The 18996-nt window shown below is 35.5% G+C and overlaps 1 protein-coding gene across 1 annotated transcript in view; it reads right to left on the bottom strand.

Moving 5' to 3' along the window:
• LOC123309042 overlaps positions 1–18996 on the bottom strand; it is an 86306-nt gene that overhangs the window by 48003 nt on the left and 19307 nt on the right. Inside the window, exon 3 of the mRNA XM_044891887.1 lies at positions 1177–1505. Within this exon, the coding sequence (XP_044747822.1) occupies positions 1177–1505 (329 nt within the window). The remainder of the gene's footprint in view (positions 1–1176; positions 1506–18996) is intronic.

Here is an 18996-nt window from a genome sequence, read left to right as displayed (position 1 = left end):
GGAATAGGTCAATTTTTATTCGGAGAGGGCCATATTTTGAGCAGAATTGTAAGCCGAAATCTCCTCAACCCTAGGTGTAGGGGCTATCACCCCTAAATTCTACATAGGGAATAGAGGGTGAGCTAAACCTCAATTGGAAGACAATATGTCCCTTTACATAATACTATTGTCTTCCAATTGAGGTATAGCTCAGCCTTTAGAGCCTAATCAGAATTTAGGGGTGATAACTCGTACACCTAAGATTGAGGAGATTTTGGCTTACAATTCTGCTAGAAACATGTCCTCCTCCGAATAAAAATTGACCTGTTCCGGCATTTTCTCTGAAAACATCCTTGTCGAAACAAAATTGGCCTGGCAAGTTTTTAAATTATCAGCCCCTGTAACAACTTCAAGGACTCATTAAAAATTTGCAAACCATAGTATTCATGTAGAGGGTCAAGTGATCTTTCAATTGAGGTATAGCTCATCCCCTCTGCCCTATTAAGAATTTAGGAGTGGTAGCTCCTACACCTAGGGTTGAGGAGATTTAGGCTTACAATTCTGCTTAAAATATGTCTCCCTACGAATAGAAATTGATCTGTTTTCTCTGAAATCATCCTTGTCGTGACATAATTGGACTGGCAAGTTTTCAAATTGTCACCCTGTATGTGAAATCAACGTATGGTTGAATTTAGATTCCGAAATTTAACGAATAACTTCCAATCAACCTCCCCCACACATATTAACGTATAATACACGTGCGTGTGTTTATTGGGAGTATTTACCTGATGCATAACTTCTTGGTTTTAGAAAATACTAAGTAATTTGGCAGAAGAAGTATCGAAATCTTAGGAAGAATATGCTAAAGAGAGCAGATTGTGTGAGAAGTAGGATGATACTTCAGATGGTGACAGCTAACCAATGCAAAAAGTGTTTTGGACGAGAAAGTTGCAGCAGCAAGGTGTAACCTCTCTGAAGCTTTCCAAGATACTGAAGTTTATTAGAAACTCCTCGAAACCATCCCAGATACTGGAGTTGAAAATATTCCTCTTCTTAACCCAAAAACTTTTGACGAGAAGTTTATTCCTACAGACTCTCTTTATCGTTTCTAATAATGAGAATGTAACGAATCCTTGAAGATCCTTACATATTCCCACTCTGATAGTCTTCCAGAAGAAGTATATTAAGTAATCTCACCTCGTCATCCGATGATCCTGAATGATGACCAGCCTCTTCCTTTTGATATGGCGAGCAAGAAGATCGAGGGCTAGTGTTGTCTTTGGGGGACATATTTTCGACATTTTCTCTATTACTCCTAACGCCTCCGCTTATCTGGGACCATTTCCTCTTTTCGGGCAGACACACTGAAGCCGCTCTTGCAGGACGATCGTCGTTGTCTTCCTTGTTCCGATTGATCACCTCCAGCTCTTCCTCGGAACTGTGTGGGTCGTGCTGGTCTGGTGCTGGGCTCTCCATTGAACAACCGGTATCTGCAGGTGATACATTGACTATGCGTTCTTGCATGCCTGGAAAAAAGATATTGAATAGTTAAAAAGTTTGAAGATGTGAATAGATACCACTGGAAACATAGGGAGAATCACCAGAGCAGGAAGTTCAGATCATTCAACGATATTATCATGCAATCATAAACCCCCCACTTGTATGAAAGGATGATTTTGGTCGAAAGGTTTTTTACATGAGAATCCACTTGTTTGTGTTTCCATATATTGTGGAGTATTATTTTTCATTTAGCCATAGGAATACATATTGTTTTTTCTGTGTGTAGCATAATAAGGAAATCGGGAAATAAACATACAACCAACCCATGCACAACCAAAGAGTTTTTATAGGTTATTCAGTTTGTTTACCTCATTGAGGAAAAAAAAGGGTTAAAATACTTTTTGTTATAAACATGTATAAGGGTACATATAAATATTATTAAATAAACTTGTGCATGTAGGAATATATTCATGGGTAAATAAACTCTAATTATTATTATTATTATCAGACTGTTAAATAAACTTGTTTAATTCATTGAGTTTTTGTATGAAAGTTACTTCCTTTTATCCTTTACACTTTAATTCATACATGATGTTTTCAAAGGTGAAGCTTTTTTTTTGACAGAGGGTAGAACTAATTAAAATAAGTCGTTTAACCAAAAATTTTCTATATAAAATATGCAAGATGGCTGAGATACATCCCCTAGAAATTCGACAGAGTTTCATTGAATTTCAAGTACGGGACTGTGGAAGGTGACTCCGGCATAGCAAAAACGAAACAAAACATAAGCATATGGCTGGACAATGAATGGTTCAGTACCAAGTTCATCGGCTTAGATGCATGGGATTTAGGGTGGAAAAAATGTAGACAGTCGAGGCAGTTTCTTGAAAATGCTTATGTTAGTTATGTTGGAAAAGTGCCATGAGGTGTCCCCATTTCATCCAATTTTGACGACCATTGTTGGAATGTACGAACAAGAAGATTGTGATGAATTTGTGAATAATTTAGACGAATTTTTAGGTGAGACTTTGAAGTATTATTCTATTTTTTACACTTGTGTCCTAAGTATCTTCTGTCAGTTGGTATCGAAATGAGCCATTTCATAAAATCGTGTAAGTTACCAAAAAATAATGAGAACAATTCGGCAATCCTAAGTTTCCATTTTCATTACCACGTAAATATCGAACAAGCCAATATCCTAAACAAAACCACAAGGTCGAATCAGGAGATGAAATTTTTTCAACTGCTTTGCGACAATTTAGCTAACAAACGGTCTAGAGTCGTATTAGGATCTATTTCAGTAATCATTTTAAATTTTTTCAACTTTGTCAATTTGAAAGTTTTGTGTAGATGATTTTTGAAGAAACGCTTCATTTTGACCAGTTCTACCTTCAGTTGAAAAAAAAGCCTCACCTTCAAATACACCCTGCATGAAACCATCTGCAGCATTTACCTTATTATACAGGCTGACCTGGCTGACTTTTTGATATACAAATATTTCAGCAGTAGTTATCGAGGTTTAAAGGAACACTTTTTTTTTCTGTACCATTATTTCGGAATGGACTCGTAATGAAATATACAGGGTGTTGAAAAACAATTAAAAAAATATTTTTAGTTCTATCTCACAATAGTTCAGAGAATTATTTCAGTAAAAAAGTTTTCGCATGAACATACATATATTTCTCCTCCCAAGACGTGTCATCTGTCTTCTTCTTTCACGCCATCATCACAATATGAGCTAGCTCTTTCACCGAAACTTTTATTTATCCAGTATCGTTTTTAATCAGGGAGAAAAAACACTTTCGCCGTTAAACTCTTGCCGTTAGCTCCCGTTTTATTTTCGGCGTCCCAATTAAAGATGAGGAACGACGGAAAAACCACAAATAACACCGTATGGCCGTAATCTTTCAGTCGGAGAAAAGGGGACAATGTGATTCCGAGCTTGGGAAGTTTGGTTTTTCTGACGAGCTCGTTGATTACGTACGAGTTAGCAGTTAATTGAAAGACGTCATTTGGGCTGGAATATATACAATTCTTTTCGGTGATGAATTTCATTCGAATCTTTTGAAATTGATGAAAAAACATATATATGAGTGTGATTTTATCTTCTTTCATTAGATAGGTCAAATTATTGGCTACACTCAATCCGAAATTGATACAAATGAAATTATATGCATGCAAATCTTCGTAGATCTATATGTGATACATATTCTTGGGGGGCAACTTTTCTAGTGAAACTGATCGATATTTCATCGAACTGGGTGCAATTGTTCGGTTATGACGAATTTTTAAAAGACCCTACCCTTGGGCATTTTTCGAAGCTCAAATTACGACATTCGTATCTCCAAGAAAAAACTTTGTAGATCTGAATGTGATACATATTGTAAAAGGCCAAATCTAGGCATTTCATAGACCTTGGTGCAACCGTTCGATCTTGACGATTTTTTAACTGACCACATCTTTAATTTTGAGAAGCTCAACTGTCAACCCACGTATCTACCAGAAGAATCATCACCTATCTGAATCGTATACATATTATAAAAAAGCAACTTCTCTTGTAATCCCACCTTTTTTGGGATTTTTCGAGGGTCAACATTCGAGTAGTTTTTCTTGCAGGATAATTATCGTACATCTAAATGTGATACATATTCTGATAGAGCAGTTCTTCTTGTTATAAATCTGAGGAGTTCATCCATCTCGGCGTAACCGTTCGGCCTTGAGGAATTCTCAAATGAAATTTGCAATTTTTGAAAAAATGCTCTTTCCAAGATGAAAATCTGAACGAAGGTAGATAGGCTTTCGAAAACGCTCGCAATATATTCAGCGTATTCGAAAACCCATATTTCCTTACCAAAATTTCAACTATCTGGCCCTGTTTAGGAGAAAATAGTTTTTTGTGTTTTTCCACTTTTCATTTTCGAGTTGACTTCGAAGAGCTCTCTGGAGTGTAATTCTCTATTGAAGCATCAACTGTTTGGTTTTCCAGAATCTCCAGAATAAATTTTATGCACTCCATATCCTAGGATAGTAATGCAACATCTTGATTTTCAGACAGAGTAGAAAATAGGTCATTTTAGGGGGGTCTAACCCCTTGCTCATTTTCGACCCAAAAATTCGAGATTTTCAAAATCGAGTTTTTGTGCTAGGGTTGAAGCCTAGGCAACGCTGATTATATAACCGGAAATCCCAATTGGATCAGACGAATATAACAGAAGATATCGCAGATTGAAAATTGCAATTTTTGAAAAATGCCATTTCCATGACGAAAATCTAAACGAAGGGAGATAGCCTTTCGAAAATGCTCGCAATAGATTCAGCGTGTTCGATAACCTATATTTCCATACCAAAATTTCAACTATCTGGCCCTGTTTAGGAGAAAATAATTTATTTTATTTTTCCACTTTTCATTTTCGAGTTGACTTCGAAGAGCTCTCTGGAGTGTAATTCTCTATTGAAGCGTCAACTGTTTGGTTTTCCTGAAGCTTCAGAACGAATTCTATGCATTCCTTATCCTAGGATAGTAATGGAACATCTTGATTTTCAGACAGAGTAGAAAATAGGTCATTTTAGGGGGGTCTAACCCCTTGCTCATTTTTGACCCAAAAATTCGAGATTTTCGAAATCGAGTTTTTGTGCTAGGGTTGAAGCCTAAGCAACGCTGATTATATAACCGGAAATCCCAATTGGATCAGACGAATATAACAGAAGATATCGCAGATTGAAAATTGCAATTTTTGAAAAATGCCATTTCCATGACGAAAATCTAAACGAAGGGAGATAGCCTTTCGAAAATGCTCGCAATAGATTCAGCGTGTTCGATAACCTATATTTCCATACCAAAATTTCAACTATCTGGCCCTGTTTAGGAGAAAATAATTTATTTTATTTTTCCACTTTTCATTTTCGAGTTGACTTCGAAGAGCTCTCTGGAGTGTAATTCTCTATTGAAGCGTCAACTGTTTGGTTTTCCTGAAGCTTCAGAACGAATTCTATGCATTCCTTATCCTAGGATAGTAATGGAACATCTTGATTTTCAGACAGAGTAGAAAATAGGTCATTTTAGGGGGGTCTAACCCCTTGCTCATTTTTGACCCAAAAATTCGAGATTTTCGAAATCGAGTTTTTGTGCTAGGGTTGAAGCCTAGGCAACGCTGATTATATAACCGGAAATCCCAATTGGATCAGACGAATATAACAGAAGATATCGCAGATTGAAAATTGCAATTTTTGAAAAATGCCATTTCCATGACGAAAATCTAAACGAAGGGAGATAGCCTTTCGAAAATGCTCGCAATAGATTCAGCGTGTTCGATAACCTATATTTCCATACCAAAATTTCAACTATCTGGCCCTGTTTAGGAGAAAATAATTTATTTTATTTTTCCACTTTTCATTTTCGAGTTGACTTCGAAGAGCTCTCTGGAGTGTAATTCTCTATTGAAGCGTCAACTGTTTGGTTTTCCTGAAGCTTCAGAACGAATTCTATGCATTCCTTATCCTAGGATAGTAATGGAACATCTTGATTTTCAGACAGAGTAGAAAATAGGTCATTTTAGGGGGGTCTAACCCCTTGCTCATTTTTGACCCAAAAATTCGAGATTTTCGAAATCGAGTTTTTGTGCTAGGGTTGAAGCCTAGGCAACGCTGATTATATAACCGGAAATCCTAATTGGATCAGACGAATATAACAGAAGATATCGCAGATTGAAAATTGCAATTTTTGAAAAATGCCATTTCCATGACGAAAATCTAAACGAAGGGAGATAGCCTTTCGAAAATGCTCGCAATAGATTCAGCGTGTTCGATAACCTATATTTCCATACCAAAATTTCAACTATCTGGCCCTGTTTAGGAGAAAATAATTTATTTTATTTTTCCACTTTTCATTTTCGAGTTGACTTCGAAGAGCTCTCTGGAGTGTAATTCTCTATTGAAGCGTCAACTGTTTGGTTTTCCTGAAGCTTCAGAACGAATTCTATGCATTCCTTATCCTAGGATAGTAATGGAACATCTTGATTTTCAGACAGAGTAGAAAATAGGTCATTTTAGGGGGGTTAACCCCTTGCTCATTTTTGACCCAAAAATTCGAGATTTTCGAAATCGAGTTTTTGTGCTAGGGTGGAAGCCTAGGCAACGCTGATTATATAACCGAAAATCTTAATTGGATCAGACGAATATAACAGGAGATATCGCAGATTGAAAATTGCAATTTTTGAAAAATGCCATTTCCAAGACGAAAATCTAAACGAAGGGAAATAGGCTTTCGAAACTGCTCGCAATAGATTCAGCGTGTTCGAAAACCTGTATTTCCATACCAAAATTTCAACTATCTGGCCCTGTTTAGGAGAAAATAATTTTTTTTGTTTTTCCACTTTTCATTTTCGAGTTGACTTCGAAGACCTCTCTGGAGTGTAATTCTCTATTGAAGCATCAACTGTTTGGTTTTCCAGAATCTTCAGAACAAATTCTATGCACTCCATATCCTAGGATAGTAATGGAACATCCTGATTTTCAGACAGAGTAGAAAATAGGTCATTTTAGGGGGGTCTAACCCCTTGCTCATTTTTGACCCAAAAAATCGAGATTTTCGAAATCGAGTTTTTGTGCTAGGGTGGAAGCCTAGGCAACGCTGATTATATAACCGAAAATCCCAATCGGATCAGACGAATATATCAGGAGATATCGCAGATTGAAAATTGCAATTTTTGAAAAATGCCATTTCCAAGATGAAAATCTAAACGAAGAGAGATAGGCTTTCGTTTTTCTTCCAGGATAATTATCGTAGACCTAAATGTGATACATATTCTGATAGAGCAATTCTTCTAATAATAAATCCCGGAATTTCATCAATCTGGGTGCAACTGTTCGGTCTTGACGATTCCTTAACTCTTCCCATATTTTTGGGAATTTTTCAAATTTCAACGTTCGACAAGCGTATCTCCCAGGAAAATCATGGTAGATCTAAATCTGATACATCTTCTGAAAGAGAAACCTCTGCTAGATATAAATATTCGAAAATAATTCCTCTGAAGTTCTTCAAGGGAAACTGCCCTTGCTAGTTGGCCGAATTTATAAAATGTACCTAATCTGTAGTACTCCTATCACCGTGGCAGGCACCTTTACAATAAATATCAAAAACTACGTGCATGCTCTTGCATGTTACAATACTGGATTCGAAAATGTATCGAATTGGAAACTGCCAACACGTATCAACTTCTCATTTATGCATTTATTTTCGTATCTGAAATTTTGTTATTGATAATCCTCTCTGTTGAAACAGCATAATACGCTGAATGAACGAATAAATTCATTAATTCATAGTAATCATTATTTTAACAGCGTAAATATCAAAATCGAAAGATAGAAAGGCTCGACCAACATATAGCGATACCGCTTTGTTGAATATTCTGCCGATTTTTCGCAAAGCATAATATTCATATTACGTATACCGATGAATGGCTTGGCCCATTCATTTTTCCGATCCGTTTCATTCGGCAGAGCGATAATCTGCAAGCTTTTGCTCCGAAATAGAGGGAATATAAAATTTACACAATTGCGAGTGCGACTGGTGCTCCAACAATGGGGGGAAAGGAATGTGTAATTGAATTGGTTGAATTTTTGTCGCTATAGATTTTTTTGCATGTTTTGTTCACTATTAAATCCCGAAATATATCGAATTTTCTTTATTCCTAACCAGAATTATAACATATTCGAGTTTCAGCAAATAATTAGGTATATTCACAGTGTGATTCTGCATATTTATGTATAAAAAGAAGCTTCGTTCAAAACTTTTATGATTCAAAATGAATTTTTAAAAAACTTCGCTGAATCCTTCCTCATTCTAAAAGGCTACTTAATTTTTTTATTGGATCTTTCCATTCTCCTGTAAATTCTGAATCTTTTTCATTCGAGTTATTCTTTACCAAGGGCTTTGACGTATAAAAAGATATTGACATAAGCAAACAAAAATTAATTATGTAATTATACTTTTGCCATTAACTGAGTCAGAACATTTGTTACAGCAATTGCAAAATATTGTAACAAAACATAACGTCAAACAAAATATACAGGGTGTATTTGAAGGTGAGGCTTTTTTTCAACAGAAGGTAGAACTGCTCAAAATGAATCGGTTCACCAAAAATCACCTATACAAAACTTTCAAAATGACAAAATTGAAAAAAAATTTGAAAATGATTTCCGAAATAGATCCTAATACGACCCTAGACCGTCTGTTAGCTGAATAATTGCAAAGCAGTGGGAAAAAACACTGATTTTTGGAATTTTCTACCTTATCAACTTATATGCAAAAACAAGGAGTAAAAATTTTAATGATTTTTAATACTTATACTTCCAAAATCCAACGATATTCAAACAAGGATATAATGTACATAATATGATGTCGATGAATTACGAAAAATTCGGTATTAGCAAGGCAGGTCGAGCTTGAACCGAAACTTCATTGTTTTTAATGAACTGACAAGTTCCTGCCTTCCAGCTCTGGCCACATTGAAGTTCGAAAGAGCTTCGAGCGTCCCAAACACAGAGTTCAAAATCCAAATACCTCGATCAGGCTCCAATGAAACTTTCTCTATCGGACCTATATTGAAATATTCTGCATAATTTTCAATATTCAGTTCACTGGATGTTCTTTCCACATGCACAAAGGGCCTGGGTTCTGCTCACTACATTATATTAACAACCGATCAATTTGCATTTAACCTCAGGCTTTCGCTTCCGAACCTTCAGCGACTCAGCGTGCCATGAAATAATCCTCAAAAGTAGGTACCCGAATATAGAATTCTTTTCCTTGAGTAAGTCACAATATCCTTTCCGTAAAGGGTTCAGTGAGTAGCCATCTACTGTCTGAACACATCAATCGATTTGGAAATAATTGCTTATTGCATTTTTCATTTACGTAAATGATAATCAGATTTACCATTAAGATACAAGTTTTCAAATGATATGGTCATAAATAACTGATGGATTTAGAAAACGTCAGTTCTGATGTTTCGTATTTACCTACAGTGAATGGGAAACTTCACAGAACTATTTTTCCACTCGGCTATTAAGCTTGTCAATCTATATTCAGATTTAATCTACAAGAATAGTCAGAGATTATTATCTATAATAAACATAAGATTTATGTTGACGAACCATCATTACAAAGTCGGTATAGCTATCTAGATCTAGAGATCATTTCTCAATAGAACATTATCGTCTGAAGAGAAAAAAATGGGCATCAATACTATCTGCAGGATAATCGTTTATAAATGTAACTTTTAAGTGCCACTGTGTAAAAATTAGTTTTGTACTGAAGTTTTATGAGTCAAAATGAATATTTTCCTTTTACACAGGATATTACAGAAGGCTTGGACATGATCCTACTCCTTTTTTTCTAATGAGTATCATATTTTTATTCGATCTTTTCATGCTTCGGTATCTTCTGATTTATTTTTCATCTGTGATAATTTTCTTTCAAGTTAGACCCACAAAATATATTTCGACATGAAACTTGAATAACTGACATAAATTAAGTAAATTCAGTTTTTTTATTGTATAAAGATAAAATTAACTTTGACGATATATTTCAAATTTGGGACAAGCTCTATAACATTTTGTGCAATTTAAAATACTAATTGACATGTCCAAGCATCTCTTCAACAATATGAACTAATATTGAAATTAATAACTCTTAATTTAATTCAATATTCAGTAAAATATTGAAAGGACAATGCCGCGAATGAAAATCTATAATTCTACAAATCTTGAACTGACTTTAATTTTGAAAGAAGTTCTTCCCTTCAAGTTTATAATTTTTTTCACATATAGTTTAAAAATGTCTGCCTTTTGGTTCTCTAAATAATAATAAAAGATATCAAAATTATAGATTATGCTGTATACAGGGTGTTTTCAAAGTTGAGGCTTTTTTTTTCGACAGAAGGAAGAACTTATCAAAAGTCTTTCACCACAAATTATCTACATATATAAATTATCCAAGATACAACCCCTAGAAGTTCGACAAAATTTCATTGAATTTCAAGTACGGGACTGTGGAAGGTGACTCCGGCATCGCAAAAACGAAACAAAACATAAACATATGGCTGGACGATGAAAGGTTCAGTACCAAGTTCATGGGATTAGATTCATCAGGTCACTTTTGAGAGAATCATAATTGTTGTATCGTGCAATTTATGGTGAAAAAAAGAGAAAATTCGAGACAGTTTCCTGAAAGTGCTTATGATAGTTATGTTGAAAAAGTGAAATGTTTCCCATTTCATCCCATTTTTATGACGATTGTTGAAATGTTCGAACAAGAAAAATGTGATGCCCATTGTAAAAGAATTCGTGAATAATTTAGACGAATTTAATTGGTGAGATTTTGAAGTATTATTCTATTTTTTACACTTGTGTCCTAAGTCTTTTCTGTCAGTTAGTATCGAAATGAGCCATTTTATAAAATCGTATAGGTTAGTAAAAAATAATGAGAACAATTCGGCAATGGTAAAGGAAAAAAGTGTTTCTTTCGACCCCAAGAATTTACTGTTGAAATAGTTGTACGAGGAGTCAGAGACTCACCCTGTATTGAATATTTGTTTTTCAACTGGTATATTTTCTTCTTTTAGTTGCTGATATGTAGAAAACAAACAAAAATCACTGAAAATTGTAGAAATATTGCTTTGTGTCCACGGTGAATGACGTTTATAGAGAACTAATCGCAAATTTGTGCTGAAAATTTGCATGTTGGGGTTTTCTACTACATATTAACTTCCTCAATAAAATATTTTTAAACCTAGGCTGCTTCCGGTTATACCAGGAACAGACAAGTACTTTCTATATTCAAATATCATTGTTTATTGTTGTTAATCAGGACACGTACAGGTAATTGAATACCCAAAAAATGGTCACAATTTAGATTTAAAAAAAAACAATATCATACACCCCCAGTGTAGCTTAGCATCATTAGTTAACTGATATAATGAAAATTCAACAGTATGAGTTATTGAGGTTCTTATCTCTCTTCAATAATGAAGAGATAAATGGAAAATAAAGAAATATAGCACATCAAGTTTGTTTCCGGGGTTGCCGTTCGCAGTAAAAAGTCAGGCAGTCGTTACTGAAGCCGGAAAATAGGGGTGATAAATTCCCGTTAGTTCACCTGTACGTCTCGCCCCCCACCTTGCATATCTGCCAATAATAAAATACCTACATCCTTTCATATTCGCAAAAATTTCAGATATTCTTCGTCTAGCTGGCGACTGGTCCGTTTTTTACTGCGATAGAAGGAGCTTTCCGCTCGGATAGATATCAGATTTTCATCCGAGGAAAATAGCATTGTATTTATTTGCGCGAATACAGGTATCTAAGGATGCTTTCCGGCCGTTCGACTGGAATTCCATAACTGAAAATAGCGTGCGGAAATTCATCCCCATTATAGGGAGGATTTGATAGAATCTCGTTGCTCGAAATTGATGTTGCGTTCAAGATTGGCGACATTGTTAGCTTTCGGGATGATATTTCTGATGCTCCACCATGTTATTCGTTCACATCGAAAGTTCAGCGAGAATGTCATCTATTGAGTATCGTTATAGCGTATTTATCGCTGTTCAAATGTTTCTTTACATTCATGATCATTGCTTTGTGAATTATCACGAATAACTAGACATTTAAGAATTCTATTTTATAACGAAAAATACAGAGCATGCTGAAATTGTTCACATTATGAGTTGAAATTTTCATCCTAGGGATATGAACAACCCCAGCACCAACAGAGTTATTTTTTGTACTTGGCATCAAAACTCTTAAACTCAACTAAAACACAACCCCATTCAAGTAGTAGTAGTACCTAGTAGTAACAGTCGTTTATTGCAAATATAGCATATAAGCAATTGGCCCATTCAACAAACAACATAATTGATTACTCTGAAACTTTTCGGACACTTCTCAAATGAGGAGCACTCTTCTCATTCTTTTTCTTCTACTTCCGGGCTGAACTGAAGCCTTACAACGTGCGTTCAAAAAAATTTGTCGTCAAGTAGGCTATGGAATTTTGAACGTCGATATTTCGTGTCTAAACGTAATTCTTAGCTTTTGCTGTACTATATGTTCCAGGTCTGTCAAGTTAGAAGTTAGCATATCGGATTGTTGTTGAATTAAAATGATCAGGAAATTATAAAGATGGTTTTTACCTTTTACGGACGTGTAAAAAGCATTTATTATTGAATTCTACTTCAAAATTGAGGGGAAAATAAAAGGAGGTGGAAATATTCTTTAATGTTCCAGCGACACTTTCAATGTAAGAGGATTTATTGATATCTAGTTAGCCTAGACCAGTTCCATGCATGAAAACTCACTAGAAGTGCCAGTGTTAAGTTTGAGGTCAAAAAAGTACACCAGAGTTACGCAATAAATTAAAAGAAAGAAGATGTCCACCGAAATTGTGAAAATCGAAAAATTGGAGTATCGAGACATCATCAAGTACCTGTATTTAAAACGGTTAAGAGGTAAGCAGATTTACGAAGATATGCTTAATACTCTTGGTGATCAATGTCCTTTGTATGCGACCGAGAAAAATTGGACTACAAGCTTCAAAAGAGGTAAATTTTCCATTGAAGATGATGACCGAACGGGAAGGCCAGTTTCTGTGTCAGTCCCCGAAAATATCGATGCAGTTCATGGCATGATTTTATCAGACCGTCGAATTGGGCTAAAACGGATATCTGAAGCACTGGATATTTCATACGAACGCGTTCATCATATAGTTCACGTCGATTTGGACATGCTGCAAAACGGATCCCCAAATGTTTGAATGTTGGCCAAAAGCGTGCAAGGGTAGAAACATCGACTTCTTAAACCGAATCCAGAAAAAAAGCAACAATCGATGGAATGGCGACACTCTGGTGCTCCAAAACCTAAAAAGTTAGGTCCAAAAATCTGCTGGAAAAGTTCTTGCTTCAGTTTTTTGGGATTGCCATGGAGTGATCATGATTGATTTTTTGGATAAGGGTAAAATAATAACTGGAGCTTACTATTCGACATTACTGACCACTCTACGGGAAAAAATTAAAGAGAAAAGACGCGAAAGCTATCCAAAGGTGTTTTTTTTTGCAGGACAACGCCCCTGCACACAAATCTCATGTTGCCATGCAAAAAATTCTTGATTTACGGTTTGAATTACTAGAACACCCCCCTTATTCACCAGATTTGGCTCCATCTGACTATCATCTCTTTCCTCAACTGAAAAAAAGTTTAAAATGTCGTAAATTTTCTTCCAACAAGGATGTAATAAAAGCTGTGGAGATCTGGTTTGCAGAGCAAGAAGAAACATTTTTTTTTTGAAAGGTCTAGAGACGATGTAGGTTCGCTGTAATAAATTTATCCAATTAAGAGCAGAATATGTTGAGTAATAAAATATTTTGACATTGAAATTTTGTTTGGTTCTATAGTAGGCTAAGAATTCAATATATCCTCGTATATCCCAACCTAATGTTGCTGAAAGAATCAATCTTTCGAAAGTACTATTCTGCGATGCGTTATTTATTGAAAAGGTGGCTTGTCACTGCACCAGTCACCGGAATCTGATGTTTCCTCCCGAGAGCTTTTGACATAAGAGGAGAATCTCTTACTCTGTGTACTCAATGTAATTGCCAGACAATGGGGGTTATTGAAAATCAATCGATGGGTTTCAGGGTTTTCATTTTGAGTTATCGATTGTAGAAATATTAATTTTATTCCAGACTTATGCCCAACCCTGCGTATATTCGCGGAGAGCACGCTTCATACGAGGGTACAACTTCAATCTGAATTCTCGTGAAACAACATCATAACTACCCTCACTTATATGTCATATATATGAGCTCTTCATGTTCATTCCATGATATCTATCTCGAGTTTACCTATTTCGAGTTCGGGAATTACGTCTGATGAGAAGCTGTCTCGTAACTCTGCTCGAAACTAGCATTGCAATAAAAATCTATATTAAATTTCGAAAGTTGTTTGTCGCATCAGAAATTGCTAACTAATAAAGTAAGCGGTCTTCTCGTCCAACTTATTAATTGGATTTTTACTGAGTTATACTCCGGCAGAATGGTGAAATTGCTCTCGAGTTTAGAATAATAGAAATTTATGGACGAAATGTAGGAACTGCAAGATGTAACCATTCCAGTATAAACGTGAATTTGAGTTTTAAGTATATAAAATTACATTGTGAGGTTTATTGGGCGGAAACGATGCTATCTTAATTTTCTCTTTCAGACTGCGACGATGAAAATTTAAACATTTAAGTTTTCAAATTAGTTTCTTTGCGTAGAAATTGTCAGGATATCAAAGTTGATGTGATTCTTGGAAAATATTGGTATATTGTAATATCAACGTATGATGAAACTGATGAGGAAAAGGTTTTTCATGTATCCGTGAATTAACTATGTATACAGGATGTGAATGAATAGTGGCTATAAAATTTAACGGATGGTTCGTCGTAGAAATTAAAGTGTGGGTCTTCCATAATATCTTTTTTGAGCAGCATCCTAAAGGAAGCACCTTACAATACACAAACTCATATCATTTTCGTGGAAAATGGAAGAAATAATAAAACATACAATAAGCAATGTTTGCATGTTTTTTAAAATGTCAAGCATATTTTCGTTTTCAATGATTTTCAATAGTTTTCAATAATCAGACACATACTTCCAGAATAATGAATGACTGTTGAATACAAAATTTTCTTTCAAGAAAAAAAAATTCGCATAAAATCTAAACCCTAATTATCCCGAAAAAGAAAATTGAAATACATACAGGGTGACAATTTAAAAACTTGCCAGGCCAATTATGTCGCGACAAGGATCTTTTCAGAGAAAATGCCGTAACAGGTCAATTTTTTATTCAGAGGGGGATATTTTGAGCAGAATTGTAAGCCGAAATCTCCTCAACCCTAGTTGTAGGGGCTATCACCCCTAAATTCTTGATAGGGAATAGGGGGTGAGATTTACCTCAATTGAAAGATCACTTGTTTCTCTACATGGATACTATGGTTTGCAAATTTTTATTGATTCCTTGAAGTAGTTACAGGAGGTGACAATTTGAAAACTTGTCAGGCCTATTATGTCTCGACAAGGATGTTTTCAAAGAAAAAGTCGGAACAGGTCAATTTCTAAAGAGAGGTGGACATATTTTGAGTAAAATTGACGAAATCTCCTCAAACCTAGGTGTCAGTGCTATCACCCCTAAATTCTTCATAGGAAATAGAGGGTAAGCTAAACCTCAATTGGAAGACAATATGTCCCTCTACATAATACTATTGTCTTCCAATTGAGGTATAGCTCACCCTCCTTATTAAGAATTTAGGGGTGACCTCCCCTTCACCTATGGTTGAGGAGATTTCAGCTTACAATTTTGCTCAAAATATGTTTCCCTCCCTTTAAAAATTGACCTGTTCCGGCATTTTCTCTGAAAACATCCTTGTCGAGACATAATTGGCCTAGCAAGTTTTCAAATTGTCACCCTGTATGTGAAATCAACGAATGGTTGAAATATATTCCGAAATTTATCGAGTAACTTTCAATCAAATCTCCCCCACACATATTAACGTATAATACACGTGCATGTGATTATTGGGAGTGTTTACCTGCTGCATAACTTCTTGGAAGTTGTAGAAAATACTAAGTTACTGGGTCTGGGAAATTCCTACAAGAAACAGTTTCAGGAGAAGGAAAAAATCGAAAGAGAATCACTCTGGAAAAATCTTTCGTGACTGAAACATCCTGAAAGGGAATTTTTGCACTACGGGGCAGAAGAAGTATCCAAATCTTATGGAGAATATGCTAAACCTCCTTAGTGGATTCCTTACAGGGAATCTACAACCATTCCGTGATGAAACAATAATAATTAAAGTAGATGGGAACGCAACTGAGTGTATAGGTACACTCAAATGCATTTTCTCCATTCAGATGGATGATGCAGAACAAAATTAAGGCAATTTAATCCGAGAAGAACATCTCGGCGGTTTATTGCTTCAACTTCGACTGAACTACAATAATTATTTCCTAGTCGAGTGGAAAGTGGATCATTCGGTTAGATTTGAAGTAAATTAATTGAAGAGTACGAGTATATATCTCTACTGGTACAATAGTATCGATTTTGAGGAGAAGAAAGTTTATCATGTGAAGGATATGGTCTATTATCAAGCGATAGTATAATAGCGCTCTATTTATTTAAAATTTCCTATGGAATAGAGGATACCCATGCATTATTATGATGAATGATAACTTACTATGAAATGGAGGTCTTAATTCATGAATAATGTGGTAGGTACATTCTATGTCGACAAAAAGAAAGGAAACTTCATATGAAACTATATCATATCAGTGCTTTAGAGAGACAACACAATAGAGAAATGAAAAAAATAAAGTTTACTCTATCCAACCATGAAAGTTTGCAGGAGGTTTTGCCCACATTCCGTCAAAGCATTGGCGAGCTGTTGTAATGTCTGCGGTGGGTTAGATTAGCAGTGTTTTTGCAGTGACTTGGCAGACTAAACATGTTCAATACAATTTTGGTTTATAGAGGCAGCGGACCAATCCATTCGGTTAACGTCATGCATAAAATTGTAGTTGATGGGTGCCCCAAAGGTAAAAATAATAGGTTCTACAGTAAAATCGTCTTAATTTACATTCACTTTCCAGGAGCTCATAACACCTTCCTTTTCTTGACTATCCCTGTTATAACGGCAATAACAGAAAGAAGCTGGAAGAGTAGAAACTTTGGAAAAACTTCAGCAGTAAATGATTTAATAAGTTCATTTCTAAATGTACTCGTTTTGCACATGTTTTGTACTTGTTTGACCCCTAGTCCTAATAATATATGTATGTACACAGATCATTGCAAATAATTTTGAATAATTAGTTATAGCAATATACTTCTTATTTTCGTTTCACCTTTCCCTGCGAGGATATCGTCTATGAAAGATGCCCAAAAACAACCTACTTATCATTCGTCAAACAGAGCTTGTTTGTGATTGCTTGCTAAGATTAAACTTTTTATGCATTCTTCCGTACCATACCTACCAAACCGTAAATCATTCTTTCTCTTTCCAGAATGAATCATCTAGTTCATGCAACAGCTGACCTGAAATTCCACAGAGTCGTTCCTCAAAGATCAGATGTGTGTATATATTCATGTCCCCTAATGCACTTACACATAAGCGATGATAACGTATGTTGTCAACGGTTCAAGCTTGGCAACCTGCCAAATTCATAATTTCCCGAGAGAATGAGGAAGAGTTGACAAGTAACGATCAAAAAGTGGATCACAGCTCTTAGTGAACCTTGAATAGAAACGGACGAAACGGTATACAATACTGAATTATTGACCAGCGGTTTTTCAATAAGAGTCAGAAACTTAGGTTAATTTTCTCTAGAATAGTGAACGAATAAAACACTTTTGATACTCTCTTTGGATATACTGAGAGTTCATAATATTTTTAGTCATGTGGACAAAGTACTACCATATTTTCTTTTGAGAAGTTTCTGTAGTTTTCAAATATTTTTGACAGCTGGTCAATGCCCTCTTCTGAAGCTTTTTACGAGGATGTGTTTAGCCTAGACCAGTTCCTTGAATAAAAAAAAATATTGCGCTACCATAACAACCAATAATAACTCATTAAAAGTGTCAGTGTGCAGTTTGAGTTCAAAAAAGTAAGCCAGAGTTACGCAATACATTAGAAGAAAGAAGATGTCCACCGAAATTGTGAAAATCGAAAAACTGGAGTATCGAGCCATCATCAACTACCTGTATTTAAAAAGGTTAAGAGGTAAGCAGATTTACAGGCCAGTTTCTGTGTCAGTCCCCGAAAATATCGATGCAGTTCATGACATGATTTTATCAGACCGTCGAATTAGGCTAAAACGTATATCTGAAGCACTTAATATTTCATATGAACGCGTTCATCATATACTTCACGTCAATTTGGACATGAGGAGAATTGCTGCAAAATAGATCCCCAAATGTTTGAATGTTGACCAGAAACGTGCAAGGGTAGAAGCATCGCGTTCGATCTGTGCTCGATTTGAAACGATGTAGACTTCTTAAACCGAATTGTTACTATGGATGAGGCTTGGGTATATTTCTACGATCCAGAAACAAAGCAACAATCGATGAAATGGCGACATTCTGATTCTCCAAGACCTAAGAAGTTTCGTGTCCAAAAATCTGCTGGAAAAGTTCTTGCTTCATTTTTTTGGGACTGCCATGGAGTAATCATGATTGATTTTTTGGATAAGGGTAGAGCAATAACCGGAGATTACTATTCGACCTTACTGACCACTCTAGGGCAAAAAATTAAAGAGAAAAGATGCAGAAAGCTATGCAAAGGTGTTTTGTTTTTGCAGGACAACTCCCCTGCACACAAATCTCATGTTGCCATGCAAAAAATTCGTGGTTTAGGGTTTGAATTACTAGAACACCCCCTTTATTCACCAGATTTGGCTCCATCCGACTATCATCTTATTCCTCAACTGAAAAAAA

This window comes from Coccinella septempunctata, chromosome 3 (genome assembly GCF_907165205.1).
Source record: "Coccinella septempunctata chromosome 3, icCocSept1.1, whole genome shotgun sequence".
Classification (NCBI taxonomy): Eukaryota; Metazoa; Arthropoda; class Insecta; order Coleoptera; family Coccinellidae; genus Coccinella; species Coccinella septempunctata.
Note: the sequence above shows the minus strand (reverse complement) of the source record. Positions and strands in the feature narration are given on the sequence as shown.